At 38.2% G+C, this 19,554-nt stretch overlaps 2 protein-coding genes across 2 annotated transcripts in view; one reads left to right on the forward strand and one right to left on the reverse strand.

The window, feature by feature from the left end:
* Positions 1-2,638: 2,638 nt before the first annotated feature.
* tmem218 (transmembrane protein 218) lies at positions 2,639-7,512 on the reverse strand. The gene is made up of 4 exons (XM_065256563.1): positions 7,359-7,512; positions 7,109-7,242; positions 6,895-6,997; positions 2,639-4,982 (listed from the first exon to the last, which is right to left on the reverse strand). Exons 2-4 carry the CDS (start codon positions 7,216-7,218, stop codon positions 4,848-4,850), a joined length of 348 nt encoding a protein of 115 aa, XP_065112635.1. The 5' UTR covers positions 7,219-7,242; positions 7,359-7,512; the 3' UTR covers positions 2,639-4,847.
* A 435-nt stretch (positions 7,513-7,947) lies between these two features.
* The window catches only part of pknox2 (pbx/knotted 1 homeobox 2), a 98,184-nt gene continuing 86,577 nt past the window's right edge, over positions 7,948-19,554 (forward strand). The window contains exon 1 of the mRNA XM_073815982.1: positions 7,948-8,071. The gene's annotated coding sequence lies outside the window, so the exon portion shown is untranslated. The remainder of the gene's footprint in view (positions 8,072-19,554) is intronic.

Raw genomic sequence — 19,554 nt, forward strand, 5'->3', positions numbered from 1 at the left:
TCAGCACAGAGGATCTGAGGAAACATGCTGTTAAACAGACCTGACCTGATCAAGGATTTATTCAACAAACCTCCCAGCTCATTTAAAACTTTAAGCTTCAAGCAGAGAAGTGGAGCGATATAAATATCGTACAAAGTTTGTTCAATAACTTCAATGCTGTCTGTAATTAAAAATTATTCCTGTCACTCAATTGGTGGAGCACTGCGGTAACAGTGCAAAGGTTGTGGGCTTGATTTCCAGGGAACACGATTTGTCAAATGCATGAACCTAAATCAACCGCAATAATCAAATTGTACCAAACCAAACATCCAACATTTATATTTTAAATTCAAGCGACCACCCATACTGCAAACACAAAGCCCTGACCTTGGATTTGAAACAGTAGTAACTTCCCTGTTTGCTCTTCTCATCACACTGTACCCCCTGCTAGGTTGAGGGTCATGTCGAGGTGAGCACCCGAAAAGCCACGCTTCACCCCTCCCTGGGATATTGGGGCAGAACTGCAAGGGGCTATTCCAGCTCACGCTGACCATTTAAACTGTGCTTTAATCTTTAGCACAGGAGAATAGAGATGGTTTTAATCTACTTATAGAGTGAATTTGAGGAAGAGAGGGATAGGTGAAAGTAAGCTTAAGTCTTAGGCACAGTAATATTAAAAAACGAAAGAGAATGAGAAGCTAAAAGAATACTTTTAGATTTAACCAATTAATAGATTTTAATAGATTTATTTAACCAATGGTTGGTGCAAATATGGAGAAACCCAACAACTGTGTGAAATTAACCTATGCTGGTTTGTTTCAACATGTGATTGGGTTAAATATGGACACTTCTTGGTTCATTTAAACCAGTTGGGTTACCCAACCATGGAAAAACCAGCATTTTTAAAAGTGTACCTGACCTGCACTATTTAGCATCCAACAAAATCCAGCAGCAACTCAACAGTGACCCACCTGTATGATTTAGGGTTCCTGCACCGAGTCACAAAACAATCATGTAATGTGAATTAGATGCAAGATTAAAAATTCTCAGGGATGGAGTCGGGGGATGTGGGGGTGACGGGTGGGTTGCGGAGCACAGAGATGCAGAATAAAGGCAAGGGCTGTGAGGGCAAAAGTTCTGCTTGAGTGGATCACAAAGCAAGATCTAGTGTTCACCCCATTCCTCTCCTCCCTCCCCCCTCAAACCTCAGCAGCACCCACACCCAAATCCTGGGCCGCGCTTACACCTCTCCGGCTCTTCGTCCCCTTTTTTCTTTCTCTCTTTTTGGTTGTCTTTGTAAGTCCAGCTGGCTGTCCCACAAAGCCTCCAGCTCAGACTCCCAATGAGCCCTGCGCCCTCCGATGCTTTGTTCTGCCGTTTTTCCCACTCCCTGGAGAGAGAGTCACAATCAGGACAGATAACAAGAAGAAATAAGGAAAAACGATGGAGAGCGAGACAACAAAATTGAAAAAATAAGTCAAGCGTCCTTGGAGGAAAGTCAGTGATACGATGGAATTGCTCTATAATGGCTGCGGTGTAGAAATATTTCTGTTAATAGATTGAATTAACTTTTCTTATTTCTATTATCTCCACTGTATTTAATATACATTAATATGATAACATTAACCATACCAAAGAAGCAGTGACTTCTATTTTAGAAAAAAATTAGAAACACATTAGTTTTATAATACAGCCTACCTATAAAATACAGTGCCACTAAAAATTAAATAATAATTTTTGAGGTTAATGGTTTCCTTATTATATTAATTATTATTTCAAACAAAGATATGCTGTTTGAAATCCTTTGGTATGGTCACACACAAGTTTTATGTACCAAATATCCACTAAGCTATCCATCCGGTACCCTATTTCTCAAGGTCTGGTAGATCTTCACTGATCAGCAAGCAGAAAGGCCTCAGTGTTGCGATGTGGGCCGTAACTAATAGGATTGGATTTGATTCATTAGATTCTCTTTCATCACACTGGTTGGAATTTCACCGCACGTCCCGTCGGACTCCCCAGTTTTAAATAAGGATTCTGCAAGGACATGAGGGGTGAGAGCTTGCGGGACCGAGATGCGGCCTTCCAACATTCCCACCATCTCTCTGTATAACAATATCCGGATATATGAGTATATGGGATAAATTCCAGGATATGTAGCCTTCCAAGTTTTTTGTTGACTGATCGAGCAGGAACACAGTCTCAGTTGCAGGCTGCTTTCTCACATAAGGAAAAAAATATGTGTGTGGTTTATTGCACACCTGTTAAAATGTGTTGGCTTTTTGCTGGCTGTTATCTAGATAATTGTGACCCTTGACCACAAAACCAGTCATACGTTTTTTTATTGAGATTTACACACCATCTTAAAGCTGACTATAACCTTTCCATTGATGTATGATTTGTTAGGACAATGTTTAGCTGAGATACCACTTTTTGAATATCTGAAATCTAAGGGTGCAAAAAAAAATTGTTCAAATGAAGAACTAGCAACACATATTACTAAAGATTAATTTTTTTAATATATTTATGTTAGGAAATGACTAAATATCTTCATGGAACATAATCTTTCTTATATCGTAATGATTTTTGACATAAAAGCAACCCACACAATGTATTTTTGGCTATTGCTGTGCTACTTTTTGTGGTCCAGAGTCACAATTGTTTTATGTTTTGACATTTGATTGGCTATTTTGAATTTTTTGCGTAGTACCCGGTTCTAACTAAAGCTTGTTATCTGTCGACCTTATGAAAATCCGAGCATACATCAAAAAAGCATGTTAAAATAATAAGCTTTACCGATGTCCATCTCCCCTTGTGTAGTTTGCCTTCCCGAGAGATTTATGAAACTGAAAGTAAATGTCTGAGGCAACAAAGGGCCCACACAGAGAATTCGCCTTGTTAAGAACAAAATAATCAACTTGCACAGCTTGAAGCTTTGTCGGACCGCCCAACTTTGCTCCCTGCGTCTTTGTGTTATTGTGCAGCGAGTGAGACAGTGTCTTAAAGAATGCTTCCATAAAACCAAAATTAGCATATCAATATGCGACCAAGAAAATTAAATTTGTCTGGTTTGAGCTGTGAATAAGTGAAATTTCAGTTTGCAAATAGCCAATTAATAGCCTAGCGTATTAACATGTGATTTTTCACAGCAAAAGCACCAAAATATCCACGATGACTGCTCCACGTTTACACGACAACGCCGTGGGGTCCTGAAAACGCAAACTTTTAACGAAGTTTATAACCAAGCATGCTAATTTATAAACGGTGATGTGTTCATGTGTTAATTCAGTCTATAGGCATGCGCGCATATAACCAAAACAGCAATGGTGACCTACAGGACTGATTTTATTAACTCTTCTCCAACAAAGTTTACAATATTTTGCCACTTTATACAGGGTCACTTGTGGTAAAAATCTACCTCACTGTTCGGCCAAACAAAACTGCTCGATGCTTTGCTGTCTTGATTGTTTGTATTTATCACACTGTAGAAGAATGCGTATATGCCAGGGGCAACCTTGGAGTCTCTACCGTGAAGCTGCAACTCATCGACTGGCCACAAGAGGTTTAAAGTTCTGTATAATTAAGAGTGTGGCCACTTGAGTGACAGGTGAACTGCCACTGCCGTCACTACCGTCGAGCTTGGCGTGCGTGGTTTCAGCAACCAGCCACCTCAGCTTCATCCACGTCCCGCCTCTTTGCCCATTATTGGTTATCCGCAAGGTTAGCTATTGGTTAGCTATTCACAAACCTATGGGTGACATCACAGACACTACGTCCATATTTTTTACAGTCAATGGTATGTGCATGGGTGTGTAGTGTTTCTTTACAAAGTAACATCGCCATCTACTGGGCTGCTACGCATAATACTATTGATTTTTTATGGATCCATGTAAATTAGTGTGACCATACGTGCCATTCTTTCCAGATGCGCCCTGGCCAGGATTCCGGTGCGTCTTCCGGAAGTCGTATTTGTTGACCACATACGCCATTCAGTTAAAAACATAAGACATACAATCGTAGTTTCATTCTTAACTTAAAATATAACGGTTGCTTTTCTGTAATAGTAATAATAATCCTCTATGACGTATGCGGTCGACAAATACGACACACCTGAAATCCTGGCCAGGACGCGTCTGGGAAGAATGGCACGTATGATCACCCTATTTTAATTTTCTTTTTGACCGTGTTGTCATGCGCAAAGGAAAACATTTCCATTTTTTACTACAACGTTGTATAAACGTTGCCTTTAAAATAACCATGAATGGCAACACACATATTTAATACAAGATTTTAGGGGGACTGTTGGTAATAAACTTAATGTCATGTGGGAAAATGTTCTGGGTGGTTACCAGAGCATTGCTGGCAATATCTAAGATGTTTTTGCCCTTTGTTATCCCATGCCAAATAAGCCTGAATTGTGCTAGTAATGGGCCAGTTTTGAGTATAATAAATAATAAACCTCTTAGCCTGAAAGTATGAGCATTTCACATTTCAAAGAAAAATCAAAAAATTGAAAGTTTGGCATAAAAATAAATCAAACACAATGTTTGTAAACACAAATTCATTACAACACAATTGCAAAACAGTGAAACAATACACAAAGATACAAACATGAGCAGTATACATTAATACTACACTAGCAACATTATCTAACTATATCCTTTAAAAAAATGCTATTTTCTCCAGTCCGAGCCCTCTGTTCTGGATTCTTAAAGAGATGCGGACACGTCTGATTAGGACAGAAAGACAAAAGCCTTGGAACCTGCTGCTGGTCCTTCTCATCTCAAGCAGGCCCGTTGATGGTGCTGCCAGGCTGGATGCCCTGCTTTGGGGCATCTGTAGGAGTCTGGCACACGGAAGCTCATGGTCTAGTGTGTTCTCAGGGGCTTGGCATACACAGGCTCCAGGAAATGTAAGGGCAGCAACATGAAAAGGGTTGCCAAGAACACAACGCTCACCAAGGACAGGAGCACATAGCGGCCGATGAAGAACGTATCCACTATCTGAAAAAACATTACAGTTCTGTGATGTGAATTTTTTCATGCATTATTATACAATTATTGTCAAGTAATTCAAGCCATGAGTGCTTTGATGTTTCCATTAATAGTTTTAATTAGCAAGACGCAGGCTAAGCATGTACTGGTTTTAACCACTAGAGGTCAGCAAGGCTCTTTTAAGAAAATCTGACCGCATTAGGCCGATAAACACTGAAAAGAGCTATTTAAAATGTGTACAAAATAAACACTAAAATTGAAAATTAAATAGTTTATATGATTACATGCAGCTGGAGTCATTGTTATTTCAATAAAGTAACATATAACAAGACATGTACATCTAATTTAATTATTTATTTATATAGCTTATCCTCATTTTAAAAAACTCACTTGTATAACCAAGGACAAAAAAGCTTTAACCATTATTTTCTTTCTTGCCATGGTATCTTATTAAACTCTGTCTGCTTCTTCCCCCATGTCAGAATAAAAGCTGTACATGGTGTTTGGGTAGAATACTAACCACACACCATGTCTCTACTAGTGTACGAGGCCTAAATCATGGGAGAGGCCACAACCTACATTAAACTATTAAACAATGTCTTTGTGTGTGCGTGTGTGGGAGGGGCTTTAGTCTCCAGCGAATGCAGTGTTCTCTCGTTTAACGCATCTCACTTTCTAATTTGCCAATTAGCTGGCTAGCAAAGCACAGAGCAGGGGCCATGTTTTATTAATGTGGCATCCAATGTGCCACAGTGAGCTCCTGTTTGGGGCCAGCTTAATTGGCACTGTGATATTATTCCTTTGTACAACAGCGAGGGGTTACCCATTTCTAATACAACACACTGTCACCTATCGTGAAAAAAAACTGGACGTACTCGCTGCAAGCAAATCAGCAATGGGTGTAACAGGAATTAGTTGCTATGCACAGAAGACGCTTTGGCATAACGTACGCAACATGTGCATATATAGACTGCATCACATAGGGTATAGTATTCATTTTAACTTTCTCTTGATCCAGTTTAGGTATTATTTTCTGTAATAACACCTGAACTACATTATGGGGTGGTTTCACGAACAGGGTTTAGATTAATTCAAGACTAGGCCTTAGTTATATGAGGACATTTAAGTAGTTTTTACAAATGTATATTACAAAAACTAATACTGGTGGTGTGCACCTTGAAACAAAACAATGGCACTGATATATGTTCAGATATGTTAGGGAAAGATATTTTTAAATTAAGGCAGCTCAAACATGCATTTTAGTCTGGGACTAGGGTTATTCCTGTCCGGGAAACTGTCCCTATATGTATTATAAAAAATTGGAATACCGTATATTTCGGAGAAATCGTTTTTTTTAAGACATCACGGGACAAAACTGCATTATGCAACCTGTGAGATTTAGAGTCTAGATTTAAAACCACAGGGGTTAACTGAATAATTTTAGATTTATACATTTGCCAAAGTTTTACAACACAGGGAATGTTTACTATGCATGTTCTGCTACTGAAGACTAGAAAGTAAATGTTATGTTTTTTGTTTGTGCAGATGAGACTTGGCAGCTCAGCTGCTGTTATTGGCAAAAAGAGACACTGGAAAAAGCTGTTGTGTTTGCGCTCATCTGCTGCTGAGGAGAGATAAACCAGAACCCAGTTTTACAGTATCACTAGTCAAGCAGTGTCAGAACTGAACTTAAGAAACCATGAAAATACTTTGTGATAAAATAGTACATATTTTTCTTGGAAAAATTAAGGATGTAAGAACTTATTTATTCATTATTTTTAATGTATAATTTATTTGCATATGCAAATTATAAATAATGCCAAACCTATACTATTTGCACTATGGATCTGCATCATATGCTTGACTTGAAGTTTCTTTTTGCATAGCCATGCTACTGTCAGTTGTCACTTAAGGCACTCACCTGAACTTCTCTCTCAGCGGAGGGAACTTCAGAGGCACGCGGGAAAAACACGAGGACCAGTGTGATGATGATCGCAATAAGAAAAACAGGGATGATCCCTAACCTGGTGAGATAATATATAATTGTGTTTGTGTAAAATAACGTAACATTGTTTTGGCTAACTTACTACAACACTTGGGATCACATGCAAATGCTAAGACAAAGATGATCTTACTTTGTTGGACCGGTTGCCCGCGTCAGAAATGTAGTAAGCGCGAGAGTCACTATCCAGATTAATGCGATGATGAACACTCCTGCACCAACACCCAATACCATATCACCCATTCTCGCCTCTTACATTACACGTACCTGAAAGAGATATTTATTGTGTTTAGCAACTATGGGTATCCAGCACTAATCCGTAATAAACGCGGATTTTCAGAACTGTTACGGCTTATCGTAGCAGTTTATGGATGTAACGTTACCTTAAAATATTGACTAATGAAACCGACTATATTCCTTAACACTATATTAATAACACTGCTGTGGTACGTAAAATATCACCATAGAAACAAAGTAGCGTTCCGTGTTTACATCCGCACTTCCTGTGTGATGACCTGGCCAATCATGGCGCAGCATTTAGCGACATGCATGCTGGGAGTTGTAGTTTCGCTTTGTAACCGCGCGTAATGACGTGAAAATTAAAATACGGCTCTGTGATGTGATAAATCGCCTAATTAAAATCATTTTAGTTTTACGCGCCTAGGTTATTTTACTTGCTTATTATAAGTAAAGTTTATTGTATAAGACTATTTAAACATAGTATACTTTTTGGAGATTTTCCCAAGCGCCAAACTTCTTTATTTCTTTTTCCTGGCATAAACGAATCACTTTTCCCTGTTTTCCAACTAACGTACAGGGAAGCAGCCAATGCGTCTTGGCCGAATGTAGGTCTCATGTTATGCCGATAGGGGGCCAGCAGGCTCCGTGGTTAATGAACCAGAGACGCGCGCTCAGGACCCGAGCTGTACGGTACGGTATGCCAGTGCATGAGGAACAGCGGAGGTGTAGAGGGGTACGGAGAGAGAGAAGGGGGAGATGGTGGGAGGGGTCTGATATGGCAGACGTCACGGCTCGTGTAGGGGAGTATAGCCCGTGTTGTCAGCCTGGTGTCAGTCTGATGAAGATTGGCATTCAGGTAAGCTGTCATTCATTTTCAATGTCAGAGCGCGGAGCGGGCGAACGCTCCGGCGGGTTTTTTTCTCGCTCTCATTACAAAAGGCAGGACATTATTCATACAGACAGGCCGAGGGCTGAGGGGAGAGAATGATAGACAGAGAGAGAGAGAGTGTGTGTGTGTGTATAAGAGAGAGAGAGAAAGAGAGAGAGGGAGAGAGAGAGAGAGAGAGAGGGAGGAGGAGAAAGAGAGCGAGTGTGACACAAGGAGGGAAGAGAGGAAAGAGGGAAACGGGAGATGATGGTTTACAGAGCATGGAGAGGCTTACGGATGAATGTTTTGGTGGATGAAGCTGTTGGACTAGTGAAATGTGGTGGTAATTTTTTGTGTTGACATGTTTGTAGGTTTTTAAAAGGCATTTGGGGATTTTTGCTCTAGAAATGACTCTATCTTTATAATAATAGCGCGTTAAAATATGGACGGACATTCAAATATTTTAATACGTTGAGATTTAGGACTTATTTTGTTATGTTTTTTTCAGTATTAAATTATTTTGTATTGGTTATAATAAAGGAATATGATAATAAGCTATTTTATTTTTAGTGTTCGTTTAGGCTGTGTCTGGTCAGTTGTGTAATGTAAACGAAGATTTTACAGTTCAGGATATATTTTGACATTAAACTAAAAAAGACCATTTACAGCTTTGTCCAGTGTTGTTAAATGTACTTATTATATAAGGGGTTAAAAAGGCTTTGGTTAAAGTTAAGAAAAATGACAAAAATACAAAACTTCGGCATTTTTAAATAGTTGTTTGTAGGTAATTGCAGACACACAATCACATCTGAATTGAATTGTCATATATTCAGTGTTCATAATTTCTATATTCTAGTTTATTTAGATTATTCAGATTCTGCATAGTTTATTTATGAAGAGATTTTGCAGACTACAACTTACATGCCTAAAAACGTGGTAAAGTATCATTGTTCATGTTTCATCCACCCATTTATTTTCGATTCATGGGTTTAATGGGTCAGGAAATTTTTGCTTTGACCGATTGTCTCAGTTCTTTCCTAATTTAACTACTTTTAATATTTTAGACAGCATATGTTTTGGCCTTACTGTTTGTGAATTCTCAGGATTTTCCATCATGGTTTGTAAAACATGAAGTTAGATTTATGCTGATTCATAGAGATAAAATTACTATGTACTGTATAGTAAAGTACCTCATATGTTTTAGACTTGTTCCCCTGTTAAAAGTTTGACTTTCACTTTTGTATGTGACATTAAACAACCCCCATGACACCGGACATTGCAATTTTTGTAAATTTAGATTCTAAACTGAAATTTGGAAGACATATGACAGCTTAAATGTCTGTATTATACTGTACTGTTTTTAATAATCTAAATAAGTTGGCATTTTTACTGCATTATGCATGAAACACATATTAAATTAAATAAACAATACTTGCCCTAATTTATTTTAATTGCATTTAACTTCTACAAGTTCATATGCAAGGAAAATAACTGAAGAGCATGAGTTTAATAATTTAGATAAGGTTGGTATATGATTTATGCATATTTTATAGTGGTGCAGTAATATGCAGTTTTACACTGTCTTTTTGAATTATTTTACATATCTGAAGTTTACACAACAATACAATTTTTGAAAAAAAAAGGTCTAATTTAAAAAAAGAAAACAAGTTATATATGTATCAAAATAATAATTTATTAAAAAAAATAATGTGTGATTAACTTTTCTCTAAAATATACAGCATAACAGTCTCTCAGTGAAGCCTACCACAATCTATCTGTAACAATAGTTATCAACAAAGTTTTTGCAACATTGCGCAGTTGAATTAATTAGTGGATATCTTTACATTGTCAAAATATCCCAAACATTTTTAGTATTGCAAATAGCAAGTAATAGGGAATAGCATTCAATGCATCTCTATGCACAAAAGAAAACATAAGAATTATATTGTGCGTCCATTTTCTCCCCAAAGTTAAACCTCATTTAATCAGCTGTTTTATTTCTGCATTGCAGGCTATCATGAAGCTGTAATGTTTTGTCTAGAAGATAAAAGTTGTTGGATGGGGCTAATTTAAATGCCAAGTTCCCTGCTGAGATCTTAATTGATGATTTGTGTCGCGGGACAAGCTGCCCAGGGGCAAAACTGCAAACACAAAATACTCCGGCTTTATTTGCATATTCCCCTTCTCCACATTACAAGTAAATTACAATCCGAGGTTTTATACTGCAGGACCCGGAGCACTTTCGGTCTAATCACTAATAAAATGACTCAGTCACCCTAAATGCGAGGAGCAAACTGAGCAAAAAAAGATTGTAAACCAATTGTGGTGCTTCTAGACCTCCATAAAGCTATTTAGAAAATTGTCCTCTTTCCTAATGTGTCATTTTAGATGCAGACCTAATATGTCCACAGTGCCTGCCAATTTAAATGCCTGGATTTGTACAGATCTCCATTTGGATTTTCAGATCTTGCACAACTCACTTTACATATCTGTTGACAGTTAATGAGATACAGTACGGTTTCCAACTTTGCACAAAATGTTTGAAAATAAACCAGGAGCAAATTAGAATTATTCATCAGTCGGTATTCTGCTGGGGTCTTGTATTTTCCCCCTTCAAGGTGAGGCTATACACGAATCTACATCGTGCTCAGGTCCTCTATGCTACTCACATGCATAGAGGCAGAGCCCTGTTGGTACAGGGTTTCACCGGTAAGCCTTTGCTGATCCCGATGGCTCTCCAAGGAGCACATGGCCTGTTATTGCTGTCGGATGGTCGCGCGTTCAAACGACCTCGCTATGTTTCTTTCATACCGTGCCACTGCTCTAACGCTAGGCATGGCGGTCAAAATCTTCTCCTGGGACCTGAAGGTAGAAGCAGATATGCTTGATTTACGTCCTGAGTGAAGCGCTGGAGGCACGTAGCGATCACCATAGCTCTTCATGGTGCTCTGGCCTTGGCAAAGCTTATGGAGATGTGGCATGCAGATACGTTGGAACTGAGGATACTGACATTTAATCTCCAGAAAGTCGTCAGTAAAAAATAAGTGATGATCTGGTGTAAACAAATGAGATGAAGTTGTCCCTTAGCATGCATGTCATCGCTTGTCATGCACTCTGATAGACGTTGCCTAATGATAAATGACTTAAGTAGCCTTCCTTCCAGTCTATATTTGCCACATTAAAGTTTGCTATCTGTCTGTCTGTCTTTCTGTCTATCTCTACACTGTCAGAAAAATTGTCAAAAAGGTCTATAGCTGTCACGGGGGCAGTAAAAAAGTGCACCTTTGTACATACACTCACCTAAAGGATTATTAGGAACACCATACTAATACTGTGTTTGACCCCCTTTCGCCTTCAGAACTGGCTTAATTCTACGTGGCATTGATTCAACAAGGTGCTGAAAGCATTCTTTAGGAATGTTGGCCCATATTGATAGGATAGCATCTTGCAGTTGATGGAGATTTGTGGGATGCACATCCAGGGCACGAAGCTCTCGTTCCACGAAATCCCAAAGATGCTCTATTGGGTTGAGATTTGGTGACTGTGGGGGCCATTTTAGTACAGTGAACTCATTGTCATGTTCAAGAAACCAATTTGAAATGTTTCAAGCTTTGTGACATGGTGCATTATCCTGCTGGAAGTAGCCATCAGAGGATGGGTACATGGTGGTCATAAAGGGATGGGCATGGTCAGAAACAATGCTCAGGTAGGCCATGGCATTTAAACGATGCACAATTAGCACCAAGGGGCCAAAATTGTGCCAAGAAAACATCCCCCACACCAATACACCATTGCATTAATGAGAAATTGAACATGTGTTCCTAATAATCCTTTAGGTGAGTGTAGAAAGTACATATTTGTACCACAAAATTACATATTGGTATATTGATGTTGGCTTTCTATAAATATAAATTTGCCTTACATTTGGTAGACACTATTACCCAAAAAAGCACTGTTAACCGTTGAACTAGGAACTAGATGAGATCAGTTAAATGTAAAGTGTATAAAGTAAAATAGTAATTTTATAATAATTATTATATAAAGTTAAACTCATTCATAAGCATTTAAATAATTGCCAGATCAAAAGCAGCCAAATTGGCAGCTTATTATTCATTTTGAATCTACAGTAAAAACCTTGAAGACTGTAAACCTCTGAGTGCTTTGTTCTTATCTCCAGTGAAATGCTGATAATCCAAATAAATGTACGAACCCTACATCAAATCCTGAATTTATGACATTTCAGAGATTCTCAGAACAGACAAAGGTAGACAATATTTTTTGTGAATTTAGTAGGAGTTCAAAGTGGAAAAAACCCCCACCCAAGACGAATTCATAGCATTCCCCCTTTCTAAATATATAAATATATGCATGAGTATAATAACTAGTCAAATTAAAATAATGTGCTGGAGGCAGGAGACTGCTTGACTAAGGTTGAGAGAGAATGATGTTTAATATTTCCTCTATTAGAGCGAATATGTGAATTGTAGTTCTCGCATGTTTAACACATTTCATAGGTTGGTGTCATTTGGCGTGACTGGAGAGAAATGGATGTGCTCTATACTGTTTGCATTTCACTCCTCCTGTCTTTTGGAGTGCAGAGCTGAAATAGTGCATTGAGTTCTCATCTATTACTGTAAAAAGCCATCTTCTGCGAAAGTGGCATCTCGCTTCGGTCCCGTTTCAATGACATCATTCATAAAGGCCGTGTTTTTCTCCCATTCACACTTCCTGCTCTGTCCTCTTGAGCATTCAAACACAGACCACCATTGATTCCGGCCACCTGATTTCATTTGGACCTCTGACACGGGGCTAAATCGGAGTTTCCTCTCCTGCTGATCTATTTGTGCATCTTTTGTTGCGTTTCGAACAGATCCTCCTGCATTTCCATCATCCTCTTTCAACCTAAGAGCCACTGGAAGGCATTGATCGTTATCTGTATGTGCGCGAAATGCCTGTAATGCATCACTACATGGTAGAATCAGTTAACAGCATTGACTGGGTCATTCTGCCTTTATTAATGCATTGGAAAGGCTTTCCTTATATAGACTCCTGAATGGGACCCGATTCACTCGCTGTAAATGGATAATAAATGCATATCAATTCAGATAAGTGAATCCTAGATTTATTTGTATTTCCTGTAGTTTTAGTGCTCTGTTACTGTGCAAATACGGCAAGGAGCAGTGTTATAATACAATGCATTAGGACAGATTGGCCTCTGGGACATCATAAAGCACCTGCCTTTCTGATAGCTTTTGCCATAATATCTGATTTACAGCATGCAGACGTTGTTAAAAAATGTTGCTGCAGTACTTTTTTAATTGGAACCAGTAATTTATATATTTTTTTTAGTTTTATATTCTTTAAGCTCTGTGTTTTAAATATCTATAAGTGATTTAATATGAAAACTACAGTACTATTAAAAATATGGCATGTTTTATTCATTCTCTGCAATATAGTCAACAATGCATGTAAAGTTTTGTTAATGTCCCTAAATTATTTATTTAAAGTGTTTAAAAGTGCTCACTTTGCAATTCAGTTTAATATAATTATAATTATACATTTGTATATCAATTTGTTTTATTAGACCAATAGTGAGAGAGCTCATCAGTGTATCTAAATTCTTCAGAGCTCAGAGCAGTTTAGCGGTACTGGTGGGTGATATTTGATACATCAGTATAAGCTGCACGATTTGGGTCTGCGGGGTGCTTTGCCTTTTCAAACACATGAGAGATCTCACATCGCACACACACACACCAGCTGCTTTACTAGGTTCGTACAGTTTATGTGCAAACAGTTTTGGGGAAACCTCATGTCACTGCAGATTTAAGAAGTGGTTGCAGTCACCACCGAAAGGCCTCGACAACATATTTTTGGCTTTGCAAAGGATGTTCCAACCACGCTGAACCGCGTTTTGCTCCCTCTTGCTCTAGTTTGTTTTTAGGAGCCCCAGAAGGCATGGGGTTGTTTCCTTTTAAGTGGCGTGTAAACATATAAAAGATTGCAGATTGAGACGATTCCGTCTCTTATGTTTGGAAATATCTCAGAACATTAAACAATCTTTCATTCCCATAGCAGTTATTTTACAATAAATTTGCACATTATTGCAGTGTTTCCCATCCCTCAGTTTCTTTAGTAAGACTCAAGCACTCCTTCATCAATACTAAAAAGGAAATGTATTTTATACTGGTCATAATTTAGCTTTATTATTAAAATAATAAGATGCACATTTATTAGATCCATACATTTTAAACTAAAGACAATGTTGTGGAAGACAAGCATACACTCCAATGCACATCTTTATTAGAAATGCACAAATACAAAATTTCTGTGCAGATACCGATATGTAATTATTGACATCTACTGATAACGATAAATACCAATAGTTTCGCTTTTTACTCCTTGTTTTAAATTATGATGTCATAAAATCCTAGATTTGTTGTCATTGTGATCCAATTCAAAATAATCGCACGTCATGAGTTTTGATGTGCTTTTCCGTCCCATTTGAGTGCTAGGATATAATCTGGCCTGATCATCGGCTGTTAGTCGGCCAATGTCTGATAGTGGGAAAAAAATTCTTTTATCCGCCAATACCGATTATAGGCCGATATATCGGTGCATCCCTAATCTTTATTGTTGGTCAAGTTTTGACAGTTCAGGGGTCATCCAGAGAAAGACAGAAGTAGTATTTTAGGCTCCTAATATGGTGGAAGACTAGAAGCCTAGGCTGGTTTGTTGAATTTAGCTGGATTAAGCTGGTTTAGTTGCTCTCCTAGCTTTGCCAGGTTGGTTCCCAAGTGACCGACCAATTTGGTGTTTAAACCTGCTTAAATCAGGTTGTTTGTTATTCTTAGGGATGTAGTGCACATGTTAGGTGTGGAGACCAGCTTGCAAATAAATGCCCAAAACCAGCAAACGCGACCAGGTTGTGAGACCTACTAAATTTGACAAACCACCTCAATATATATATATATATATATATATATTTAAATTCCCTCTTGAAACTTTATAAGAACCTAGGGTGACCATACGTGTCATTCTTCCCAGACGCATCCGGTCCAGGATTTTGTGTTCGTCTTCCGGAAGTCGTATTTGTCGACCGCATACGTCATAGAGGATTATTATTATTATTACAGGAAAGCAACCGTTACATTTTAAGGTAAGAATGAAACTATGATTGTATATCTTATGTTTTTAACTGAATGGCGTATGTGGTCAACAAATACGACTTCCGGAAGACGCACCAAAATCCTGGACGGGATGCATCCGGGAAGAATGGCACGTATGGTCACCCTAAAGAACCCCCTGGGTACATGTATCCCCGTTCTGATGACCTTTTGGACCGACACTCTAGTTTTCTTCAGCTGCCAGCCAAAGGATTTCTGGTGACTGTTCGATTGAAAACATACAGGGAGATAAATATAGCAGACGAAAATTGTGTCCCGCTTTGTGTGAAACTCTAGAAACGGATGGTCTTCGGAGAAATCATCACTTGGACTACGCCAGAGTCGCAGTCACGCCATACGGCGGAAGATATTAATGCGAGCCTGCAAACACTGGGTGCGATAACAGTCAGGAGACCGATCAGCGATGCATCAGCCATTTATCGACCACAACTGCGTGGAAAACAATCTTGCGCTCCCTGACTGTTAGAACTTTATAGCGTTGCCCTTCAGAAAGAACTGATGACAGCGCTGTGCTAAAAGTGAAATGTAAACAGCTGCTGCTCCAGAGTTGGGGGTAAATGTAGATGCATGCATGTGGCGTTCTGCCATTGCCGGGGTAGGATGACACGAGTTTTGGGGGGAGCGAGGACAGCGAGAAAGGGCCACACGCCCAGGTGGCTAATATGCTTTTGGTGGGTTTGGAACAGAAATGCTTTGGGCAGAAAGTGTCAGCAAATATGGCTGACGCCCGGCTTTCATGTTTCCGTCTTGCCGCGGACCACCGTTCCAGGTATTTATAAACCACCTAAGACATTTAATACAGCTCATCACACCTCGCCTCTTAGCTCTCTAGATTCTTTAAAGACACAGCTGACTTTAGCAATAAACGCCACTGACACGAACGCAAAGGGTTAACCTCTTCCTTCCTGTTACAAAAGAAGTGTGGAAAACAGGGTGAAAGGTAACAGTGAACTCATACGCTGTAGGGGAATTCCTCACTGTCCTTCTAATGTTGTCAGAGTATTAAGAAGTGTACAAAAATTCTTTATTGACAGAAATTGGTAAATGGTAATAATAAAAAACATCATATAATACTACTACTACTAATAATGATAACAATAATACTATTTCTACTACTACTAATAATGATGATAACAAAACAATAGAATAATAATAATAATAAATTATTTTTCAATTATTATTATACAAATTATAATATTAATACTAATTATAATAATACATTTGATTTAAAGGCACTATTTCTACTACTACTAATAATGATGATAACAAAACAATATAATAATATTAATATTAAAAATAATAATAAATTATACAAATTATAATATTAATACTAATTATAATAAAACATTTAGTTTAAAGGCACCTTGCATTACACTTAAGATTACAAACATAACACACCATTAAAACATCTAGGACAAACAATATTATGACAAACAACAATACACTTGAAATTATCTCAATGGCACCTGGCACACTAATGGCTAAAACTAAACTAAATAAACATTTTCTAAATATTTTCTATTCTCTCAACTTAATCATCTAAGATATTTACATATTTTGCAGATGGTTTAATCCAAAGTGACTTACCGTCCATTAAAGCTATATATATTTATCAGTATGTTATGTGTGTCCCCTGGGAATCAATCCCACAACCTTTGCGCTGCTCCACCCACTAAGCTACAGGAACACCTATGGAGTAAACTACAAATAAGCCATCCGTAGGTTGTTTTTTTCCCGCAAGTATAAACCTTGTGGGCCCGTGCAACTTTAACAACTTGACATAACAACGTTGTCTCAACCCATGGTGCGAGTTTGGGGGCGGGACTGTCTTTTTGTCGTTATTTTTGCAATTCCATTTGACGATGGCTTAGTCTAAATACTTGGTGCTTTAAGACCGTCAATAGTACGATTTTTAGGACTGTTACATTTTACAGAAACTTATTATACACCCTCACCCCAAGGAACTTTTAAAGTTTGATGGCTTGACATAAAAAAGTATTTAGTTAATGCCTTTACATTAGTGAGATTAGTGTTGAAAGGATGGACTGATGTTTTTATACTGTATATTGTTATGCATGTAAGAAAAAGAATAAGGTCTAATTTAACTTCTGCCTACTCAATATCAATTGCATTTACATGCATTTTGCCTTCCGAAATATGTCTGATTCAGTTCACAATAAAATGCAAACTTGTGTTACATCCTCAGTCTCCCCACAAGAGGCGTTAGTGGGCATTAGTTTAAAACGGGTGGTCAGTTTTCTCTGTCATAGCGGAGCAGCAGTCTGTGTGAGTGTGTGTGTGTGTGTGTGTGTGTGTGTGTGTGTGACACAGACTCTTAAAAACCATCTTAAGCCAGGGAATCTGATGAAAGCTTTGTGCCTGACTCTCCAATGGCCCAACTCTCATTCCTAAAGTCCCAGGACAGGAAGCAGGGTGAGCTACAGGCCTCAGAGAGTGTCTGGATTTAGGCAGATGGGAGATGGCGTTTGGCAAAGGCCCAAAGAGCTTCAGTGAGCAGAAAGAAATGAAAGAACATATGGGCTTAGCAGAAATGACAGAAAAGATCAGTTTTAGTCATATTAGTACAAGTCATTGAGAACTAGTAATTGTAAATAAGTTTTAGTATATTTATGCATTTGGACATAGCTTTTACCCAAAGCGACTTGCTAAAATATTTTTGCAGTATTGTGTTCCTAGGAATCTAACCTATGACATTTGCGCTGCTAACATATTGCTCTACCGGTTAGGTAAGCATCCGCTAGTGGTAAACAAATACCAGTACGCAGGTCGTAGCAGCAAACACACTGTGCGGTGATCATGCTGAATTTCTGACACACCATCGTAGGCTATCTTTGGATGCAAGACCGGGAAAATGGCTGTCTTTGAACTTCTCACATGACCATCGATGGAGAGCCACGATCACAGAAATTGTCGCGATTGTTTCACCATGGTAATCTTTAGTCTGGGACAGCCAAAAATCGTGCAGTGTATTCCGGGCTTTAGGCTGCTTAGGCTAGTCTAAGGCTGCTCAACTACATTTGCTGCTTAGAATAGTCTTAGAAGTTAATCATCTTTAAGAATGTTTAAGCAAATAAAAATGTTAATTGAACTAATCTGAAAAGTAAGAGCAATTTATCATAACTAATTGCTTGTTGGTGAGACTAATTCTATCGACATGTTGATTTAGGTTTAAGCAGTGCATGCATTTGAGAACAAGGAAACGTCTTAACTTGGTGACTATGTTCAGAGGCGCTGCTAAGGATTTTGGGCCCCATGAAAAGAATCTTGACAGGGCCCCCAACACAGATGAGACTTTTTTCATATTAATTTACATAAAATCATGCGCTTTTATGGTATTTTGACCACCATTGGGGTGAGAACATTTTACTTGAATTAAGTGTTAGAGAAAAAAGAAATCTTATTTCACAATTTTCTTCTCACCTCATTTGCAGATATTTTTGCTTGTTTTAAGGACAATTTCACTTAAATTGTATATTAATTTGTCTTAAAACTAGACTTATTTACTTAGGTCATTTTGCTCATCAAGAAAACGCATCTTAATTTAAGAATTTTTAGATATTTCTACTGAAAACAAGACAAAAATACTAAGTAAGAAAGTCATTTTTTGCAGTGGACTGAACCATTTTATGATAATTGAGAGGGGGGAAAGGTGCCCACGGACGTTTGTGTTTCCTAAACAAATACTTTTTTTTGATACCAGGAAACAGCAAATAGGATAATTTAAAGTTAATAATTTACTATTAAAATTTTTTAGCACCACAATTTTGGGGCCTTCTCTGGGCCCCCTCTTACTCGTGGGCCCCAAGAATTGTCATTGTTTATCCCCCCTTTAAAGCACCCCTGACTATGTTTATGCAACTGCCCCCTAAAGCTGAAGGGCTGAGCCAATATCAGAAACTTTAGGAAACTTTTGAGCTAGTAAGGAACCAGCTAGAAACTACTTTGAACACTCTTGAAACCACATACAGTAGCAACTAGCACGAACACCTAAGCAACCACATAGCAACGCTACAGCAAACACATTATAGCGGCGACTTTTGCACAGAAACATTTACTTAATAAAATGTAAACAAAATTGTTTTTATTTCAGTCCTTGATAAAAAAATTCTATATTTTTAAAAACGCTAATGCTGTTATGACATTATCAAGTGCTACTGTATAGCTCAGTGGTAGAGCATTATGTTAGCAGCGCAAAAGGTCATGGGTTTGATCCCAGATAACCCACATAATGATGCTACTTTGAATGCACTGTAAGTCGCTCTAGAT

Source organism: Paramisgurnus dabryanus, chromosome 10 (genome assembly GCF_030506205.2).
Source record: "Paramisgurnus dabryanus chromosome 10, PD_genome_1.1, whole genome shotgun sequence".
In the NCBI taxonomy this organism is placed as follows: domain Eukaryota; kingdom Metazoa; phylum Chordata; class Actinopteri; order Cypriniformes; family Cobitidae; genus Paramisgurnus; species Paramisgurnus dabryanus.

Excerpts from the sequence above, each read along its gene's own strand:
- tmem218 (XM_065256563.1), bottom strand. The coding sequence starts at position 7,218 with ATGGGTGATATGGTATTGGGTGTTGGTGCAGGAGTGTTCATCATCGCA. Across the intron at positions 6,998-7,108 it reads CGGGCAACCGGTCCAACAAA|GTTAGGGATCATCCCTGTTT; the intron begins GTAAGATCATCT and ends TTATCTCACCAG. Across the intron at positions 4,983-6,894 it reads CCGCTGAGAGAGAAGTTCAG|ATAGTGGATACGTTCTTCAT; the intron begins GTGAGTGCCTTA and ends ATGTTTTTTCAG.